The sequence below is a fragment of the Rhamphochromis sp. 'chilingali' genome (assembly GCF_963969265.1).
Source record: "Rhamphochromis sp. 'chilingali' genome assembly, chromosome: 22".
In the NCBI taxonomy this organism is placed as follows: Eukaryota; Metazoa; Chordata; class Actinopteri; order Cichliformes; family Cichlidae; genus Rhamphochromis; species Rhamphochromis sp. 'chilingali'.
Genome location: NC_137950.1, coordinates 25504488 through 25524129, shown reverse-complemented (window position 1 = coordinate 25524129; position 19642 = coordinate 25504488). Strand labels below are relative to the sequence as shown.

The window sequence follows — 19642 nt, the reverse complement described above, 5'->3', positions numbered from 1 at the left end:
CGAGAAACAGATTAACAATAAGGTTGAAAAGAAGAAGAGGATGTTATATCCACTGCTCCCAGCTACTCCAAGGTAACTTGATGCAGGAGTGCAGAGAAGAAGGCAGCGCAGACATCCAGGAAGAAAGGAGAACAGCCTTGTTACGCTGAGTTTCTCATGGGTCCGTTTCTTTTGACAAACTCCAGTGTGCTGTCATCTTCTGCAGCCCAATGCAGGGAAAGCGATGCACATGTCTGGTTGAAACTCTTACTGTCATATTTAAAAAGATGAGAATTAACAAGACTCAGAGTTTAAAGACAGAAGACTGTCTGCTGAGCATTCCCAAGGTCCTGTTGGACAAGTCTGTCAAAGACAATTAGGCACTAGAATATAACCACTGATATTTCATTTTTTCATTTATATATTAAACATGCAGAGACACATGTTCAGTCAGATGCATCACTTCATTATTATTCCATTGGGATGTTATCTTAAACTCTCACTGCCTCGTGGTTGCACAGCAGCGTCCTTCCTTATCAGCCTATCAAATTTAGTAGAAAGACTCTTTGATGTGACCTGCGAGGTGCCGCCTGGACACAATAACAGTGTGCAGATGGAGCTCATGGACCACATCACAGGGACCAGTAGGAGAAGGACATGCTTTAATTTCTACGGTCACCTCTTGTAGAGCTGACCTTCACACCTCCGGCGATCCATCAAGTGTTTTCCCTCCAAGAACTGCCGGAGGCTATCAGAGCGCTGGGTTTGTAAAATAAACATTTTTCTGTGCAGCACAGGTGAGAGTGCACCGCTTCCTAAAGAATCAAGTTGAGATGATAGTTTAATATTTGCTCACATCTTCACAATTAAACTAACAAGCAAACAAACAAAAAGAAAATTAACATTTTTAAGGCAGTTTACATTCATTTGGAGTCTTGAGTTGGATGTTTGAATAAAAAAGTCAAAGACCCTGCAGCCTCTAAGAGCAAGTAAAAGCTTAGCTGTGTACGTGTTCCCTCAGTGCTTGATAGCAAGCATGCCTGATGTTCGTACTTTGCTACCAGCTTAATCACAGACAACAGTATGATTATTCACAATAACTATAGGGGTTAGTTTTAATTCTGTTTGCCACTCGGTTTCAATTCTCTACCAAGACGTTTGTTATATTTTTTTGCTGTGTTCCTTTTACCTGGGAAGATGAAGGTACTGGGAGTGACATCACAAGTAGTGATAGTATTCAGAAAAGCAATATAGTCAATATAGTTTTTTCTTGCTTCCTAGCAAGCTACAGCTGTTCATCTACCAGTAGCACTGGAGTACAGCACAATGCCCATTTCTTTGTGCTGAAAACTAGTGTATGGCTTATTGAGCAGGTCAAATTAATGCAATGAAGCTATTGACTCAATACCTCCTGGGACCTGCGGTCCATGAGCTCCAGGTAGTGACTGAAAGAATAGGATTGTGTATAGAAATGCTGGAGATTAGTTTCCTCAGAAGTGTGGCTGGGCTCTCCCTGGAGATCTGAGTAGGATGCCTCCTGGATACCTTCTGGGTGAGGTGTTTCTGTCTTGTCCTAGTGGAATGAGGCTCCAGGGAAGACCCAGTAAACACTAAAGGAATTATATCTTTTATCTGGCATAGGAAAGCCTTGGTATCGCCTTGAATGAGCTTGAAGAGGCGGGTAGAGAGACAGAGGTATAGGCTTTTCTGCTTAGACTGACTGGGAATTCTGGATTTCTGACTTCCCACTTAAAATGGAAGTTGTGGACCGATGACAACAGCACAGACATAAACAAGAGGCCCCCAAAAAGAAAGAAACTAATAGAAAATAGAATTAAATTAAAAAAAAAAACCTTATTTGCTATATACAAAAATATTTCTGCTGATCTCCAAAAAGCTAATAAGGACTTGGATTTAAGTTCTGAAATGCATATGAAGATGATAATTAGCTTTAGTATTGCTCTGGTGATATAGTGTGCTTGGCTTTTCACAACAAAATGATCAAAGTCAGTTGGAAAAACATCTGAAATGTCCACTTTACAAAAAATCAACAACACAAAAAAAGAGTCTGTCATGTAACCCTTCTGAATCATTTAGATAATGTTGAATTATAGACAGTGAACTGAATTATGCTTCAATCCAATAACTACTAAATAACTACTAGGCTGTCATCGCCTATATTTTTAAAGGTTTTGAGGTGTGTGCCATCTTTTTTCATTTAGCTGAATGACTCACAATTGGAAATCTGTAAAAATGGAAATGTTGTAGTACAGCTGCATGTTGAATTTGTCCATAAATGCAACATTTTTAGCTTTGTGTTGGTGACGTGGTCTGCTGGAGAGCTCGCTTAAATTCTGCATTTGGCTGAAATCTCTGGTAATCTGTGCTTTTAGTGGCAATACCTTCCGTATGTTGAAAGTTAAGAATATGCCTGTTGAGTGCTGAGGGTGAGGTCAGTGACTGCTTCAAACTCTGACGAATGTTTTCTTATTGCTCTTTGCCCACAGAGAAGGTTGTGTTCAAAGAAGAGGAGTTATTTCAAGAATGTTTCCTGCAACTGAATCTGCTTTTATAATCACAGCAGAGGAGAAATTTCTGGGACACCATCCATCCTTATTTTTGGTGGCTTCAATTTGGTCGACTGTCAGCTGGATGCAGCATTGGAGTGATATTCTTAGAAATGTGTTCTCTCAATTTGCACATCTACAAGTCGTATTATATAAATAAAAATAGAACACGGCGTAGAGGAAAACAGCAGTGTAAGAAAATATGTTTAGACATATTTGTTAAGGTATAGATGAACTGTTCTCCTGCAGATCGAAGGGGAAAGGAAAACCTATTTCATTCTGACTGCTTGGGTGTTTTGGCAAGGCTAAAAATCCCACAATCACAACACCACCAAATTAAATCTAATCCATAAATTTGGCCACCCCAGTGTATTTAAAAGGAACCACCATGGTCAAAAAACAACATTCCAGCTTCATTAGTTTACACTGCTGATATTAATACTATCATTACAATTGGACATGGTTTATTTTGACTGCTATTACCACTAATACAATAATAGACCCTAATAGAGGCTAAGCAATGGGGGGGAAATGGGCACGGGATCGACTTGGAGTAATTCCCCCCCAGCAGCTGCAGCGGGGGGCCCAAAGGGGTCAGACGTACAGTAACACTTGACCCCAACTCTGTGTATGTGTGTGGAACAACCATCCCACCCTCCCACTAACTCCGGTCCCTGCAGACCAGCAAAAAGGGCAGTAACCTCTGAAGGCTTTGTTTGGTTGGCCGGAGTCTGAGCATAGGCCCACCATTGTAAGTCTGAGGACTCCTATGCTCGAGCTCTTGTTTTCTTTGGGAAGCAGGAAATTGGATGACTGGCTACCTGCTACAACAACATCCTGTACTTGAGAAGGCGTCTTTTCACCCATACCCACCTATTATTTCCCTTTTCCATCATACACAAGTGGTCAGCCAGCATTTTTTTTTCTCCTTCTTTCTTTTTTTCCCTCTCGTCCTCAGGGCCCCGTGCGTGGGTTTGTCTAGGTTCCACTCAGGTTGAGATCAAATTGGCCCCATCCAGATGCTTCCGTTGAAAATAGTGTGTAGGGGCCAAATACTTTAGCTTTTGGAGCTTGACTCCACCTTGTCAGGTTAATGACCCTTTGTGAGCTCACTGGAATGACAGTGATGGTGTGCAAAAATGAATGTTCCTATTCAGACGCTCAAACATACTCACATCTACTTATAGCTCTGCCAGTGCTTTTCAGGTCACTGTAGACCAATCATCGTGATCTGTGTTGGGTCTACGGGAGACCACTTGCCACTATGAAAACATTCTTAAGGATTACCGTGCTATATAGACAGGATCTGTGTGGGCGTTGATGAGAGCTGATTCCAATCTGACCTCAGGGATATCCGACCTGCATTTGCGATATTAATGAAGATAATTATGCCATCATCAGGTGGGACGTTGGAGGTTGCAGGACTGCCCATGGACTACATAATCCTTCTTGATGAGGTTTTCTTGGAGAGACCCTCTTATATTGTAACCGTTTCACTGCACCTGGGACCATGTAACCATTGAGGTCACAATGCACACATATCTGCACATTTACATGAATGCTTTTAGCCTCATTATCAAAATAAATGAATTCATAATTCAGGCTGATATCATGTTGACACAAAATGACTTTGTATGTAGGAGACTGCCTGCTGCTGAAAATAAGGCATGGCATCAGTGTGAATGCACCAAATTACTAAGGCCAAAAGCAACATTAGGGCTGTGTTAGCAGCATTTTTGTGGATTAAACACTTTTATGTGATTGGATTAAACATAAAAAACAGAAACAGCCAGTGTTATTTCTATGTGTATTTCTATGTGAATTGCCATAAATATCCAAAGCATGTGATGTTCATGCTTGCTGTTAATTACCTTGAGTCAAGACTTCTCTTCCGCTTCCAGCTTCCAACACTCATTAGCAACATTAGCCAATGTTAGCTTTTAAATGGAACAATCGCTAATGTCAACAAATGACTGGCTCCAAGTGCAACACAGGTTCCAATGCAAATTCCAACACAAACTCTCCAAAAACAAAAACTATCCTGATTTTAGATTTTAGTGAAAAGACAAGTTATGCTGCATTCCGTTTACCTCGGAAGTTTGAGCTGGGAATGACATCACTCACAAGTTGAGCGAGTTCTAATCGCAAAGTTGGAAAAGCTAGCAATAACAGGATTTGTTTTCCTCCTTACCAAGATAAAAAAAAAATTATGCATTACTATCAATACAGCACAAGGCATGTTTTTTTTTAATGTGTGTGTGTGTGTGTGTGTGTGTGTGTGTGTGTGTGTATTTGTGATTGGCCTATTTAGCCAGTCACAAATACACAACAGTGGCTGTGACAGCTAAGTTACAGCTAGCTCAGAAGTTGCCTAACTTTAAGCTTCTTATATACTGGAAATGGTTTGCTAATTGCACGCCGCTTTGCAGCTGACAGCTGGATGCTTGTGGACATTGCAGGCCCTGATTGCCTGGGTAATCCTCTAACATATTTACTACCAGGTCATATGTCAATCAGCTGTATTCCTTGCTGTATTTGGTAGTTGTTGCAATTGCTTGGAAGTTGAGAAAGGTTTCTCTTGGTCCCACCCAATTGCTGTCATCAGTGATTATTTCACTCTTAGTCACTTGGAGTGAGGAATGTTATTCAGTTTCTCAGGTCTCCGGTTTCAACGTCACCAGTGTGGATTTCAGTTTCAGTTTCGCTTACTATAGCCGTTATTTATAAAACAGTGGTTGATCTTGCAAGTTAAATTTAGCCAAGAATTTAAAAAATCTGAAATAAAAGTGCTACAGTAGTAGGCAAAAAAACACAAGTAGGCAGTAGATAGCATTGATAAATTTGATGATCAGGTCAATGTTTTTGTCATAGTAATGCTCAGGTATATAATCTGACATAAAATAGCCCAATACCATAGAACAACACTGTCCTGTGTATATTTAATCAGTGTTCACACAGCTGGCACATATATGCAGCATGCAAACAGGAGCTGCAGGGTGTTGACTTTAGTACACAGTGGCCATGTGGCTCATAACTAATCATGCTTCCTGTTTGTCATGTTAAAAACATTAAAATTAAAAACTGCTCTTCGACTACATGGTCAAAGGACAGGCTTATGAGTTCATTCCTATTTGGTTGCATTATATTGTACACTCACTGATAAACGGACCGATTAAGAATATTGATTGGTGCAGTTTTGTTTGTTAGATTTAGCAAAAATTTTTTTTTTTGTGTGCTATTTCTTTAGCCCTTGCACAAGAAGAAGAGTCATCATTTTAAATCATGGTACAAAACACTGATAGTTTAAACAACCACCAATAAGTGCACCACAGTGTTTGATATAGCTACAATATTTCGCTGCATCCATTAAGTGCACACACATGCAAACTATTTAATACTTCTGCTTTCCCCTGCCAACAAAAATAGCAAATGGAAGCAAACTGAACTATCAGTAATTATTTTGCTTTTAGGAATTATAGTCACACATAATAAAACCATCTGCCAAAAATACACATCTACTGTACCTACTGTCCAGTCATAACTCAACTGTTGCAGGTGGAAGAAATTACCAATATGTTTCCCATTTTGCAACAGATGATTTATTTTATTTGCAGAAACAGTCAACATCTGTGTTTTATCAACAACATTCAAATGGTATAAAACATAGTAAAAATGCCTTACTGAAAAGAAAAACCCCCAAAAAACTATATTCTAGGAAAAAGAAACTCTCAAAATGAAAAAAAAAGAAAAATCTGATTCGGAGGCACTTAGGCCTTGGCAACACTCGTGCAGTCTGAGTTTTCCCAGGTGGTTGTAGTCAAGCGTCAAAGGCCATGATTACAATACTGGAAGCAAAGGGGAGGACCTCAAACACAATCACATCATGGGCTGATATGTCATCACTAGCCTTAAAGCTGCTGTATGGACTTTGTCACTAATATACAACGATCAGGAGTATCAAGAGTGGGCCTCTTAAATGGAATATTTATCAAAGTTGTATGAAAATACAGTTCATTATGGACATAAATCAACTATTTACAACAGAAAACAGTGACGGATGCTTGGTGTTTTCTTCTTGGGAATGAAAAAGTCTCTGGAATTATTTGGTTCCTGGAGCCAACTTTCCATAAAATCAAAGGTTGCGTTGGTGTCCAGTTGAGCGCAGGCCTCGTTATTTTTTTTCTTCTTTTTTTTTGTCCGAAGACTATTTTTTAAAAACATCATTCAGAGCTGGGTGAAGCAGCTGAGTCTATGTCGTCATTTTCCAGCTCGTTGGGCGAAGCCGATTGTCCTCCCTTCACTCTCTTCCACTTCATTCGCCGATTCTGGAACCAAACTTTAACCTGTAGTGGAAAAAACAGAGGAAATATTAAATTAGCATATAGAATGATGACTCTACAAAGTCGTTAGCATGGATACACTGTTGAGGTAAATTAATGTAGTTAATTGTGGATTAGGGGCAAAATTGCTAAGATGTCAAAGGTTGATTTCACAGCATTCTTTGTCTTTTGTGATCAGTTTTTAGATTTGTATAGATCATTAATTGAAAAGAACAATAGTAGCTCTAGTAGTATAAACACTTAGCACTACAAATAAAGGCTGTGGTCTTAGGACAATACAAATCTAAACCAGATACCCTTCTCACAGTACTTTGAATTTTTCACCACATTTGAACGTGTAACAGGATCACTGTGGCTTTTCTCTCCAGTTTGCAATTTTTAGCAAAATTTACAACACGGTCAGCAAAAAAATAGACAAATAATCCTCCACAAATCTCCCAGCACAGATTATAAATTCACTTGGTTTGCATTGGCCTTGCAGGGAGGACGGCTTGTCAGTACAAAGCACTGAGGCCTGGCTGCAAAATCACTCCAAATGGAGGGAGAGAGTATCGTATAGACAGCAGGTCAGAAAAGTCAACTGTCAGGAAGTCAGCCTACACAGGATGTGAGTTTACTGTACTTGTGGTGTGGACAGTGCTCATCTGTATCTTTGTGCTGTTCAAAAATGAGAATGAGCTCATATTTTAACTATCCAGACATAAATAGCTGCAAAAACACACACTTCCCGAGACCTGGGGAAATTACAGAGAAAAACTGACAGGAAAAAAAAATGAAGAGTGAGCATTTGTTAAGTCTGTGACCAAGATAGTTTATTTAAAGCTTTAGAAAATGTCTTACTTAAGCCTTTATCAGTAGGTGTCTAATACAGTTGGTTCCTCAAACAGCTGGGGCCTGTACATTTTAGTTAACATTATTCACAGTGGAGGAAACAATACACTTTGAAGATTATTGTTAGCTGCGGATTTGGTGCGGTAGTGAGTATTTACAACAGAAGAATGGTGTGTGGGATGCTCCATGGCAGAGAGAAATACATGCATTTTAAAGCAAATAAACCTCAAGTTATAACCAGGCTATGCATACGCAGTTATTATGTTTTTAAACTACTTGATTATGTCAATTTGCAGACAAAAGCACAGGTTTATTTCCCTTAAAATTATAAACTAAACTCTCTCAAATAGATTCAAATTAACTCCAACCTGTGTGTGCACAATTCAAGGAAGCCTTAGGTGACCCCTGCACATCCCACTAGAAGTGTCCTCCCCTACAGCTCTGGGATTCAGATAAACCTCAGTCTGTCCATTACTCAGGACTGATTGAAAGGACGGCAAACTGCCAAAGCATGTAGGATGAATTGGAAAGCGCTGTCTGGTTGCAGTGGGAGCCCTGAGCGAAGATGGAACCTGGCTGTGTGTGAATATTTCTGTCCATGTATGTGTGTGTGTTTTTTAGGGATCTGGGAAATAGATTTAGGAGCAGACGGCAGCATGTGTGGTCACTGTGGCACCACGGCCTCATTAGAAGGAGCTGAGAGGGACAGTGGCTTGACAAGCAGACCGGGGTTTGATCCAGCAGCATCGACACATGTTCGCCCGATTTCATCGAGTCTGGAGCTGCCACCCACTCATTAAAGCTGCATGTCATTCTGCTAGAACCACAGAATGAAAACTACTGTGGAAAAAACATGTTCATTGTACTTCAAATGCCTCTGTGTTTATGCATTGGTATTTAGTACAGGGGAAGGACAGACATTAAGGCTTTCCAATATGTTCCAAGATGTTGTATGATGTTGATGTGGAATGATAACATTATGGTTCATCCTGCCCTGCTGGAAATTGTATATTAGGGAAAAGCGTTGTACCTGTCTCTCTGTGAGGTCCAGGTTTACAGCGATCTCGTAGCGACGCAGCCTGGTCAGGTAGTTATGGTGGGTGAACTCTGCCTCCAGTTCTCTCAGCTGCTCCTTGGTGAATGCTGTGCGCTCTTTTCTTGCCTTGCAGCTGGAATCCACCTTAAAGCTGGACTCCTGGATATCTGGAAAGAGAAAGGCATTTCATAGAGTGCGAGCCATTTGCCAGTTTATTCCTTTAAACCAGAGATTCCCAATCAGGTGTCAAAGTGCTCTAATGGGTTTGTCGACAGATGAAAAAAAAAAAAGAACTATTTATGAATTGGGGTTTGAGTGAAGAAATGACTATTAATCAAAAGTCAAAGTAAAGGCATAGCTTTTTTCAGCTGCTCCCAAGGGGTCGCCACAGTGGGTGGATCCACATATTTGATTTGGCACAGATTTTTACACCAGATGCCCTTTCTTATGCAACCCTTCCAAGGATTTGTCTCTCTTCCTAGTTTTGAATTGCAGACCTTTCGTGTATTAGGTTATGTGAAAATATTAACCACTACACAAGGGAGCTACTTTCCAGCCAACATAACGGCATAAATCAGTAAAATAGAAGAGTAAGCCTAATGGCCAATAAGAATCGAAACTTTAAAAGATTAAAATTATCAGTAAAAATGAGAAGGTTCTGCGTGTTGGTGTATCTGCCAGTTAATACCTTTAGCTAGCTAAACATTGTGAAAAATAGTTTCAATGGCAAGCTAAGGTTATGAATATTTTCTTAGTTAATAGGATGGCTACCAAATTGAAATTGTTAGTTAAAATGTGGATCATCAAATAGAATTTTAACTTAACATCCTAGATAAATAATAGACTAATATAAGAAATTGGCTATAATTACAAATAATTTTGTGCCCAGACTAAATATTGTACATAGTTTAACAACAATAATAATAATAATAGTTAATATAGCAAGCTAAAATGAATAAATTGAAAATTATAGCTAATTTTCTGCTAAAATCATGAATAACAATAAAGAAATTTGCTAAATATGTGTTAAAAGATTGAAGAGAAAATTATACAGAAACAGCTGAAAGTGCTCAATAAGGAACAGTGGTATACATGAATTCAGATAAGAATATTTGAACATTAAGAAGCTGTGTTGATGGCTTTCTCTATGAGTCTGTTTGGATCAACTTAAAGGGAAAGTCAGGTGACACAAGGAAACCAATGCTTTAAAGCTGTTTGCAGTGAAGGTAATAAATGATCTGTACGATCCCATAATTTTTGTTTAAAACTAAATAAAAATGATCAGCATCCCCTTTCTTCACAAGCAGCTACACATGCAAGTGTGCTACTTGACCTGGAGACCCTTCATTTTCCTATCATTCACAGCTAATCTGATTTAAATTAGCTCCCCACTCATTTTGTGACTGGCCTCTAGTTCGCAATTAAACTGACCTCAAGACCCTTTTCAACCAACAAACCATAACTCCAAAGGCTCTTTAAAGGGTGGCCCCTCATATAGTAAACACTAAAACCAGCACTTTTAAAAGAGACCACCATGACCTGGCCTCACGAGTCGCGTACACCTGCAACCTGCGCATGCCGTGGTTATTTTTTGCTGCTTATTTCCCCTTATTTGTCTGTTCATGAACACATGCTGTAAGTGCAAATGTCTTCCTCTAAACATTCCTTCGCGATTTATGTATGTAAGAGCGTATCAGCACAGGGCAGGGGCCACCAAACCAGCCACAGAGGGCCTAAGTTAGTGGAGGAATGCAGCGGAACATCGTTAAAGCCTCTAACAAAAGAACAAAGGTGCGGATGTGTCCAGGTCGGAGTGCTACGTCGGTGTGGGTGTGTGTGTCAGAACAGTCCCCGTGGGAGTGCTCGGGGCAGATTCACATTAACTCATCTTTACATGACAGCAAACATCAGAAAAAAAGCCTTGAGATATCTCTGTGAATGTGGCAGTCAGAAAACCCACAGCCTAAGATTATTCAAGAAATAATGCGGTTTATACATTTATATATTTCCCTGCATTTCTCACATAGCTTAGAGAAATGGCCAAATTTTAAACCTCATTAACAGGATAAACATATATGAAAGCTGGTTGATTTACCTTTAAGTAAAACCTCTCCTGTGTATTGAAGGGAATGAGTTTCGGTAATAATTGTGCAGGGGTAGAGACACCAGCAGCTGATGTAATCACCAGAAAATGGTTCTAATTTGTCAAAGTGAGAAGTTCTGCTCTGTGCTTGCCCGAGCAGTGTGCCAGAATGTGAAATGGACTGCAGCACCTGGGCCAGATGTGACTGGGCAAACCAGGACATACAGTGTTTGTGCACACGTGTAGTTTTTGTGTACAAACGCCTGATGTGCCATGTGGTTTGTTAGGGAAAAAAAGAAGATTTGTTTTTGTGGTTCAAGAATCAATAACGACGGGCATCCTCAAGTGTGCCGACTTTTGAAATTTCCCAAGACAGGTTTAGCTGCTTTGAACACCTGGCAGGGCACATACTGGCTCTCACCAAACAGGCCCCCAATAAATATCCTGCACAGCCAGAGGCCATAAACTAACAGGGAGAGGGCTTCTGCACACAGCAGGGTCTCCCAAAGGCAAACAGCATTTGGTGCCTTTCTGGGTGGATGGTGCAAAAGGAGTTTGTCTTCATCAGGACTGAATTAAAGTTGTTGTAAATTAGTGATTGTTTTAAAGCAGAAAACCCCAGGCGAAAACTACTGATCGCAAAAATGTGTGTGCTAAAGTTCAAGACTGAATTTCACAATGTATTAAGCCAGTTTATTGGCTAACGTTTATTTTAACCCCTTTAGATAGCGTCTTTAAACTGTTCTCAGTTAATAAATGTTTAATTTCTTATTACAGCACTTTATGAGAATGGTGCTCAAACTTACTAGGCATTTATTAAAGGAATAACATTTACCAAGAACCTCATTCATCGTCCTAATCCTAATAGAGATTAAGCATATAGTTGCAAACTATTTGTATTCTAAGATATTTTAACCAAAATACTTCATAAGCTTGTGATGCAATGGGCAACAGTATATCTTTCTATCAAGCCAAAGATTTCATGGTTGTACATTTCCAGTAACTGAGCACAGTTTTCTGTTTTTCTATTTTATACCCTTGGCTTATGGTCATGGACCCCTAGGTATGATGTACATTTGTGCAGATCATGCTGCATTTAATCAAAATCAGCAGCTTTAAAAAATATTTTTTTAAAAAACATTTTTACACCTACCTGAAAAATCATTTTTTGCATGTGTAGAATCATTTTGCAGTGCTTTATAGTATACATTTATTGCTTGTTTGTATATGGATGGTTCACAGAAGCAGTTAAATTGTTGAAAAAGCATCAAAATGCATGTAGCAAAACCATCCGAGCTGTTAGAGGAAGTATATTTGCTAACAGTTACTGTGTTAAGTGTTAACACGCTCATTTTGTAATGGTGAAGAACTCCTTTTCATGCATGTCAGACCTTAAAATTTAATATCAAAACCATATTGATTTTAGGGCCAGCAACAGTCAAATGTTTATAACAGCATCCCTGTTAAATATCACAGTGTTATGATGGTCAAATTTTGGATTGCAGTCAATGTCAGATCATATCATTTTGGTTTTAAACATTTGGAAACTTTACCCGAGTGCACCACATTTCCATATCAGAACAAATACACAGAAGCAGACCGTATAGCAGCTGCTATGTATGTGCATGTAATGTGAATGCCTTCAGGACATTTTCCTAATATATGCTCTCCTACCAGCTAGTCAATTCGAAAAAGTGAATGGTTCTTTTCTAAAACCCAGAACTGATGCAGTGGTCAGACATGTTGCATGCACTCAGTGGGAGATTATGTTACGGCTTAACGACAGGAAAATGTCAATGGATAAGAATGTAAGAAGTGGGCTCACAGGAAAGTGATTTTACCAGACGTGGTCTGGCATGTTTTCAGCGTAGAGAGTGGAGGTTACAATAAGGTAAAAAAAAAAGGAGGGTGGGTGGAGTGGGCTGGTGTGTGGGGTGCTCCCTCACCTCCTCTTTTTCATGTCTGTTGCATGCATTGGTCATGTAGTATTTCCAAATTTGCACGCTTTACAATCAGACATGGTCTGTTATGTTTGGACAGGTCAGGGTTAAATACTGGACACTTTAGATGACACCATCTTTAGCAACATGCACTAGTGTACTTCTCTATGTGGTTTGAATTCAATATTAACATTTCTGGACACTCATCGCTCTTATGAATGCGTTATTTTTGTATTTGTCTTGGTCTTTTAATTCTGTTTTGGGTTCCCCTTTTTTAACTTTTGTTTTAATTTCTTTGATATTTGCCTGGCAAGTGGAGTGTTGGCTATATGAATAACAATTACGCCACACTTGCTTGAGTTCTAATAACAAAATTTCATTTAAATATATATTAAAATGTGTAAAAAGTTACATTTTTTCCAAAGTATGGATGCTCATTTTTCTTTCCTGTAAGACGCATAAATCACTGTGTTTATTACAGGCTAAATTTACCAAAAGCGTCTACAAATGAAATATGAACTGGATGTGTTTTTATTTTGCTAGGGTGACAGTCCCCATAATAAAACCTTCACACATTTAGATTCACTTTAAAACTAAATGTTTCCTTTGGCCTGTTGTTCTGCTGCTAATGTTTCGCCTGAAACTTTTAGGATTGGTCTGTCGTCTGTTACTTTTGTGTCCTATTAGCAAGTGTGAAATATGATAGGCGAAATTATCTAAGGGCATTACTTCTTATTGATGTTTGAGCATAAAAATATATTAAGTCATTTTTTGTGGGAATTTTTTTAGGAAATATCTGGAAAGAAAAATTGTATAAAATTAAATTAAATACATTGAAATATCACCAAATACAGTTTTTTTCAACCCTTTTATCCGCTTGAAAAATTCATAGCAGCAATCAATATGCAACAGGATTGTGTTCAGGAGAAAAATACAGCGCAAAATCCCCAAAAGGCCTTTAAACGCTTTCCTCTTCACACCCAACTTCGTTTTTTATCATAATTTTTAATGTCGCCCTGCTATAATAAATCAAAGGTCTTTTTCCAACGGATACAGCAGCAAAATGAAAAGTTCAAATGCCTCATGAATCATCCTTTTGAAAGCGCTGGAACAATAAGAGGATGCAACTGCTACTTAAAGTGTGTCTTGAACACAAAAGTCTCGTCACCTACTCACCTTTTACATAGCGATCGTGTGAGTGTGCTGCTTTAAGGCTGATTTGGTGAGGAAATGCAGAGAATTTGTGTCATTGCCAGCTGTGATACAGGGCGCGGGAGGAATTCTTGACCTTGATGCGTATTTTTTTGATTTTCAGTGAGGTAAGAATGACGTAAATATTGTTTTTAGTTGATCTGTTTTTACACCTGTGCAGTAGTTTGGCATAAAAACTAAAGGAAAACAATTGTGGAAGTGTTTTGTTTTTTTTTTTAGTCTAAAATTTATCAGAGACCCTAAACACAAAAACAATATATCTGCTTTTTTTTTTTTTTACCACTCCTAAATTTGGCTATTTGCTTTCAAATGCCTGTAGGGATCACTGTTTTTTCTGTTCTCCTATACTTTTAAACCAACACACACCAGGTGGCACCCCTTGATCCCAGCTCGCTGGCTTACCTGTGACATCTCTTTTCCTCTTATTGGAGCTCTTCTTGTCCGAATCGGCCGACGCCACACTCTGGGGTGAGTATTCTCCCTCCATACACCCGGGCACGGTGCCTGGAAGCCTGTCCCCCCCTACACTGTCCAGCTCAGGCCCTCCAGCCCCACTGCCGCCGCCACCTATTACTGCAGGGGCAACAGGCGGGCAGGCCTCAGGTGCTCTCACACGAGTCTCACATTGGTTGAACTGCCAGTCAGCTCTTTGGTAACCCCCTTGGCTCTCTTGGTACAGTCTGTCATCGCGAGGGTAGGCTGCGTGCGGCGTGCTCGACACCAGGCAGGAGGTGGAGAAATCTGTGTAGGCCAGGAACTCAGGCTTCTGGTGGAGGGAGAACGGGGCCTGTTGGTAGGGCGACTGCAGATTCACCCCTGGGACCCCAGAGTGAGGGTTCCTCATGCAGCCCCAGATGGGGCTGCTGGGATGGGCGCTCCGCATGCAGCTGCTGGCCGGCTGATCCATTGTGATGCAAAAACCCTTCGCACGAGCACAGTCTTTTTCCTGTCAAGGAATTTCAACCTCTCTCAGAAAGTAAGTTAGGACTAGAAATCGATATCTTTGTCACTTTTGAGTAATATCCACTTCAGCTGACTAAATGAACACCATCGTCTCACTGCATCTACTCACTTCTGTCAGAGGCTGTTGACGCTTCCACAGCCCAGAGCACGTGAGGATAGACACCTTCCTGTGACAGCACGTTTCCCTCTCTCTCTGGGAGCGTGCGTGACGTCCTTTGGAGCCTCTGGTCCTGACACACTCTCACACACTTTCCCTTCTGCGTCGCTCTCACACACACCCTCTCTCCTTCCCAGATCTAACCAAGTTGCTGCTCTTCGGGAAAGCGGCATCCACAACTGTATAACTCCCGTTCTCGGGCTGGCTGTTTTCACAACTCTTCTAAGGCATTCTTGACAAGTGAGCCCTCCTCCTTTTTAAACATATAGGTGGGAAAGAGTGGCAAGTTTATGGAGTGTAACGTGAGACTGCAGAGGAGGAGCCCTGCCGGCCACATGTTGGTAGTACCCTCCAACCAACCCTGCCTCATCAAACTATTAATCACAGGGGAAATTTTATATGCACATCTAATGGGCTTTCCAGACGTGGTGCTTTTAAAGGGACATTGTCTGAAAAGTATAAAGCAAGCACCCACCCACATGGGAGCTGGGGGACCCTGACTTATTTCAACTCCTTAGTGCTTTCTGACACCCAATTTAGTTCCTTTTTTGACACCCTTTAGAGGAAAGTTAACCGTAACCCTTTCCCTCTGCACCCCTGATCCTTGCCTGTCCTCTCCAATCTGAAAAGTCTTTCCTTTTTTTCCTCGTGCTGTTTTTATGGCTGTGTAAGTGTGTGTGCACGTTACTGCAACACACCTAAATCCACCTGGCTGGACTTATTTAACTTTGAGGTGAAAGGACAACTGGATTTGATATTGACTATTCAAGCGCTCACACCTCCTGAGGTTTTCTCACGTTATTGAAACACAGTATGAAATTTCACCGTCGTATTTTACACATACAATCTAATATTTCCCCTAAGCAAACACTGTGACTGGGAGGGGAGAGGGGGGTCTTTGTCAGTTCATTTTAATTTTGTGATCCTGCATCTCTTACTAAATCTCTCTGAGATGTCAAGCAGCGTCAGCAGCAATTGTTTGCGACACCAATCACATGTAGATTAACCGCATTTGGATGAAGCAAGGATGCAATTATTCAATTTTCTGATCGCTGATTTCTAATCTCTGCATGCTACACATGATAGAAGCCACTTCCCCATGAAGTAATGTCTCTAATACCATTGAAACCTTTTTGGCTAAACCAAATTTTGGATTCAATTTCAGCGTATCTGTTACCCAATAAACCCGCTGAACCGCACTTTACTTAAATGCAGTTTTTCTTCATACTGCTCATATTTGCGAGCTGAGCTGCTTGCCTTCCTCACGCGTCCTTACTCTGGTCTTGACCTCTCATATCGCACCTTGGAAATAAGACAGAGCTGGAAGCTGTGGGAAAAGAAGTGAGAAAATAAACATGTTAATAAAGACACAAGGCACGCTAAAGGAGAACTGATTTGAAGCCGTGAAGAAAAAACAGGAGTTGAAAATGCCCTCTTTCATTTTCTAAATACTAGAAAATAATTTGACCTGCTTTTGAGAACATTTCATTCAGTTGCCGCAAAACAAAAATAATAAGTAAAACGTCATAGCAACAAATAAAAGGTTGGAATGACATTAAATCAGATTAGGAAATGGGCAACAAAACCAGGAGTGGACAAAAGAGAAGAGAGTAAGTGAGACGGAGAAGGAGAGGAAGAAAGGAGAGTGTTTGAGGTCACACACCAAACCCTTTCCATTTAGCCAGCAAATTGTTGAGCCATGAAGCATCCCTCGCTTTTACTGGCAGTCTGAGCCTTGGCCACACCGCAGGGAGCAGGAGTTACTCTACATTTGTGGTCAAAGAAGAGGCCATCTGTGTGTCAGTATAAATTAGTGTGTCTGTGAGTGTGTGTGTGTGCAATGTGAAAATTTACGTCATTAAGAGAGCGCACATGTGCGTGTGTTTCAAGAAGAAGACACGCAGGGTATTTTTATGTGTTTCGGTGAATGTGAGAAGCTATGTGTTTGACATTAAAGGATATAGAAATGGTCAGCATAAAATTAATTTGCCTAGAAAGCCATATGAAGTAAAGTCAAGCAAGTAAACATTAGCAGATATCTGCTTATGAATATGTGGATCCAAAAGAGTTATAGCTTTGTTCTATTGACAAATACAATTTGAATTGGTATATGAACAGACCTGCTTAGTAAGAAAAGAGATTTAGGGCCAGATTTATTGACATATTGTGCTTTTGGTTTTGGAAAAGAAAAAAACTGTCTGTTTTTACAAAGACAGCGCAGTCACCAAACCAATGTAAGAGGTGGGAACTCAGAGATTTTTGCACTTTACCCAGTTGCACATGTATTTCTGGGAGTTCTTTTTGTAAGGTGCAAAATATAGAGAGGAGAATATTTAAACTCAAGCACACTGATTTAAAAATGCAATTCACTGCTAATTGTACTGATATTAGAAAAAACCAACCCATCCTATATTTTGTACTTGATATTCAAATGAAGTCACTACACCTGTTTTTAGAAAATACTGCAGCTTTCGTAAACCACACACATGCTTTTCTAAAACTGCACAAAACCTCTAAATTAATGTATGGATAAATAGCTATTACCGTGTTTTCCGCAATATAAGGGGCAAAATCTTTTAAGTTTCTCAAAAATTGCCTTATAATCCAGTGCCCCTTATGTATGAATTCTGCTTGTGCTTACTGAACTTGAACCAATTTTATGTGGTACACGGCGCTCAAAAATCTGTCAAAAATGTTTTAGTATGACTTTGGTAAGCTACGGAGCCGCACCGCTTGACATATTGTTGAAGCATTACGGCTGCCGTAGTTAGGAGCCTCACGGAGTAATCTGGGTCCAAGACTCTGTCAATTTCAGGTCCCAAAGTCGAACAACCACTGCGGCATCACTGAGACTTAAAAACTGTCTAAATTCTTTCATCTTTAATAAAATTATCAGCGTTGCTGCTTTACCAGGTGTAACAACTAAGTTTAACATCCAGGCATCCATGAAAACAGAATTTATTAAATTTAACAGTCTGAAGTTAGCAGGAAGTAAGCAGGAAGTTAGCTCGCTAGTTTCCACCTAAACATGATATAGCATGCTCTGACTGAGAGATTTCTGAAAACTAAACAGCAGTGGCGTTTGCAGGGTTACTGAAGTTGGCCTAGCTGGTATATAATGATGTGCTAGGGACACAGTTATGTTAGCATAACATAAACACAGTGAAGCTGGAGGATGAATGCTAACTTTTTTCCACTCGATAAAAGTTAACGGGTTCAGGATGGTTAGGGACAAATGATATCGCATGGCAGGATGTTGTAAACGGACCAAACTTCAGTCAGGAGAACTGAGATAATCCATCCACAATATGAGGTTAGTCATTAATATACTGAAAGAACATGGAAATAGAGCAGCTGCGAGAGAATTCAACATTAATGAATCAATGGTACAGTAGAGGATGAAGCAAGAAGAATAAGTTGAGTCAAATTTGACTAATCTGACTGTTTTGTTTCGCTTAATGCACCCATTATAATCCGGTGCACCTTATGAATGAAAACAGACTTGTTCATCGACAGTGCACCTTATGGTCCGAAAAATATGGTACTAGAATTCATTCAGAAAATTAATGCCATTCATCTTGAATGTAATAAATACATACATGACATTCTTGCCCATGCATACTAGATTTGTGCAATAAGTTGTGATAGAATAAATTTATTTTCAGGGTTGTTCTACATCTGATCTGCCATATCTTGTCACTAACTTTAGGGGTTATAAAGGTCTATGTCAGTATATCAAACACACAAAGGAAAAGTAAAAAGGAAAACAGAACTTACCCTAAAGATAGACTTGATAGGATATAAAAATGTCCCAGTAGCTGTGATAGAGCTCAGAAGAGAACTGCTAAAATTCCCACGCCTCACATACTGTAGCCCAATCTACTACTACATGGACATCTTTGTGAAATTTCAGCTAGGTTTTACCTCACCATCTCCCCAGTGCAACATCCTTCTAATGTCCTATTGAGCTTGTGTGTTAATAGAGCAGGTAATCATCCGGAGAATTTACAGCTTGCTTACTCAATCCAAGCACCCATTCCTCCATCGCCACACGTGACCCAAACGGAGTATTTCCCCTAGTGAAAACACATCTGAAATCTTTGCTGTTGTCTTCTAGATTGGAAAATGCCCCGTGTTTCTAGTCTGCATGTATCCACATCTCCGGCCTTTAAAGCAAAACAAACTTTGTTCTGTGCTCTCAGCAGTGTTTTTGGGTCAGATTTAGAGCTGGAATGGATGAAATTAACTTTTCGTTGCAGAAAAAATTAATGGAATCTTTGTATTATTTCCTGTAGAAGCATAGAGGCAGTGTGAGAGTGCAAGACAGAGCCCAAGAGCCAGTGTCTCTTTTCTAAAATTTCACTACCTAACTTACTTTACAGCTACTCTTGATTTTATTGGAATGAATTGATTTTACTGTTACATTTTGCAATTATAAAAGCCATGCAGTTTATGTTCTATTTTTCCACAAACATACAACTGTCAACTAATATTCGAACAACACAAAAATGGAAAATCAGCTGATTTTTACATT

At 39.8% G+C, this 19642-nt stretch overlaps 1 protein-coding gene across 1 annotated transcript; it reads right to left on the bottom strand.

Annotated features, from left to right (window-relative positions):
- Positions 1-6645: 6645 nt before the first annotated feature.
- Positions 6646-15365, bottom strand: meox1 (mesenchyme homeobox 1). The gene is made up of 4 exons (XM_080874037.1): positions 15061-15365; positions 14391-14934; positions 8748-8920; positions 6646-6889 (listed from the first exon to the last, which is right to left on the bottom strand). The coding sequence occupies exons 2-4, from the start codon at positions 14893-14895 to the stop codon at positions 6767-6769; spliced, it is 801 nt and encodes a 266-aa protein (XP_080730163.1). The 5' UTR covers positions 14896-14934; positions 15061-15365; the 3' UTR covers positions 6646-6766.
- Between the last annotated feature and the right edge of the window lie 4277 nt (positions 15366-19642).

Bases quoted from the DNA above. Each gene is read 5' to 3' on its own strand.
- meox1 (XM_080874037.1), bottom strand. From the start codon at position 14,895: ATGGATCAGCCGGCCAGCAGCTGCATGCGGAGCGCCCATCCCAGCAGC. The intron at 8,921-14,390 runs GTAAGCCAGCGA...TTCTCTTTCCAG, and splicing joins GAGGAAAAGAGATGTCACAG to ATATCCAGGAGTCCAGCTTT. The intron at 6,890-8,747 runs GTACAACGCTTT...TTTCCACTACAG, and splicing joins TGGACCTCACAGAGAGACAG to GTTAAAGTTTGGTTCCAGAA.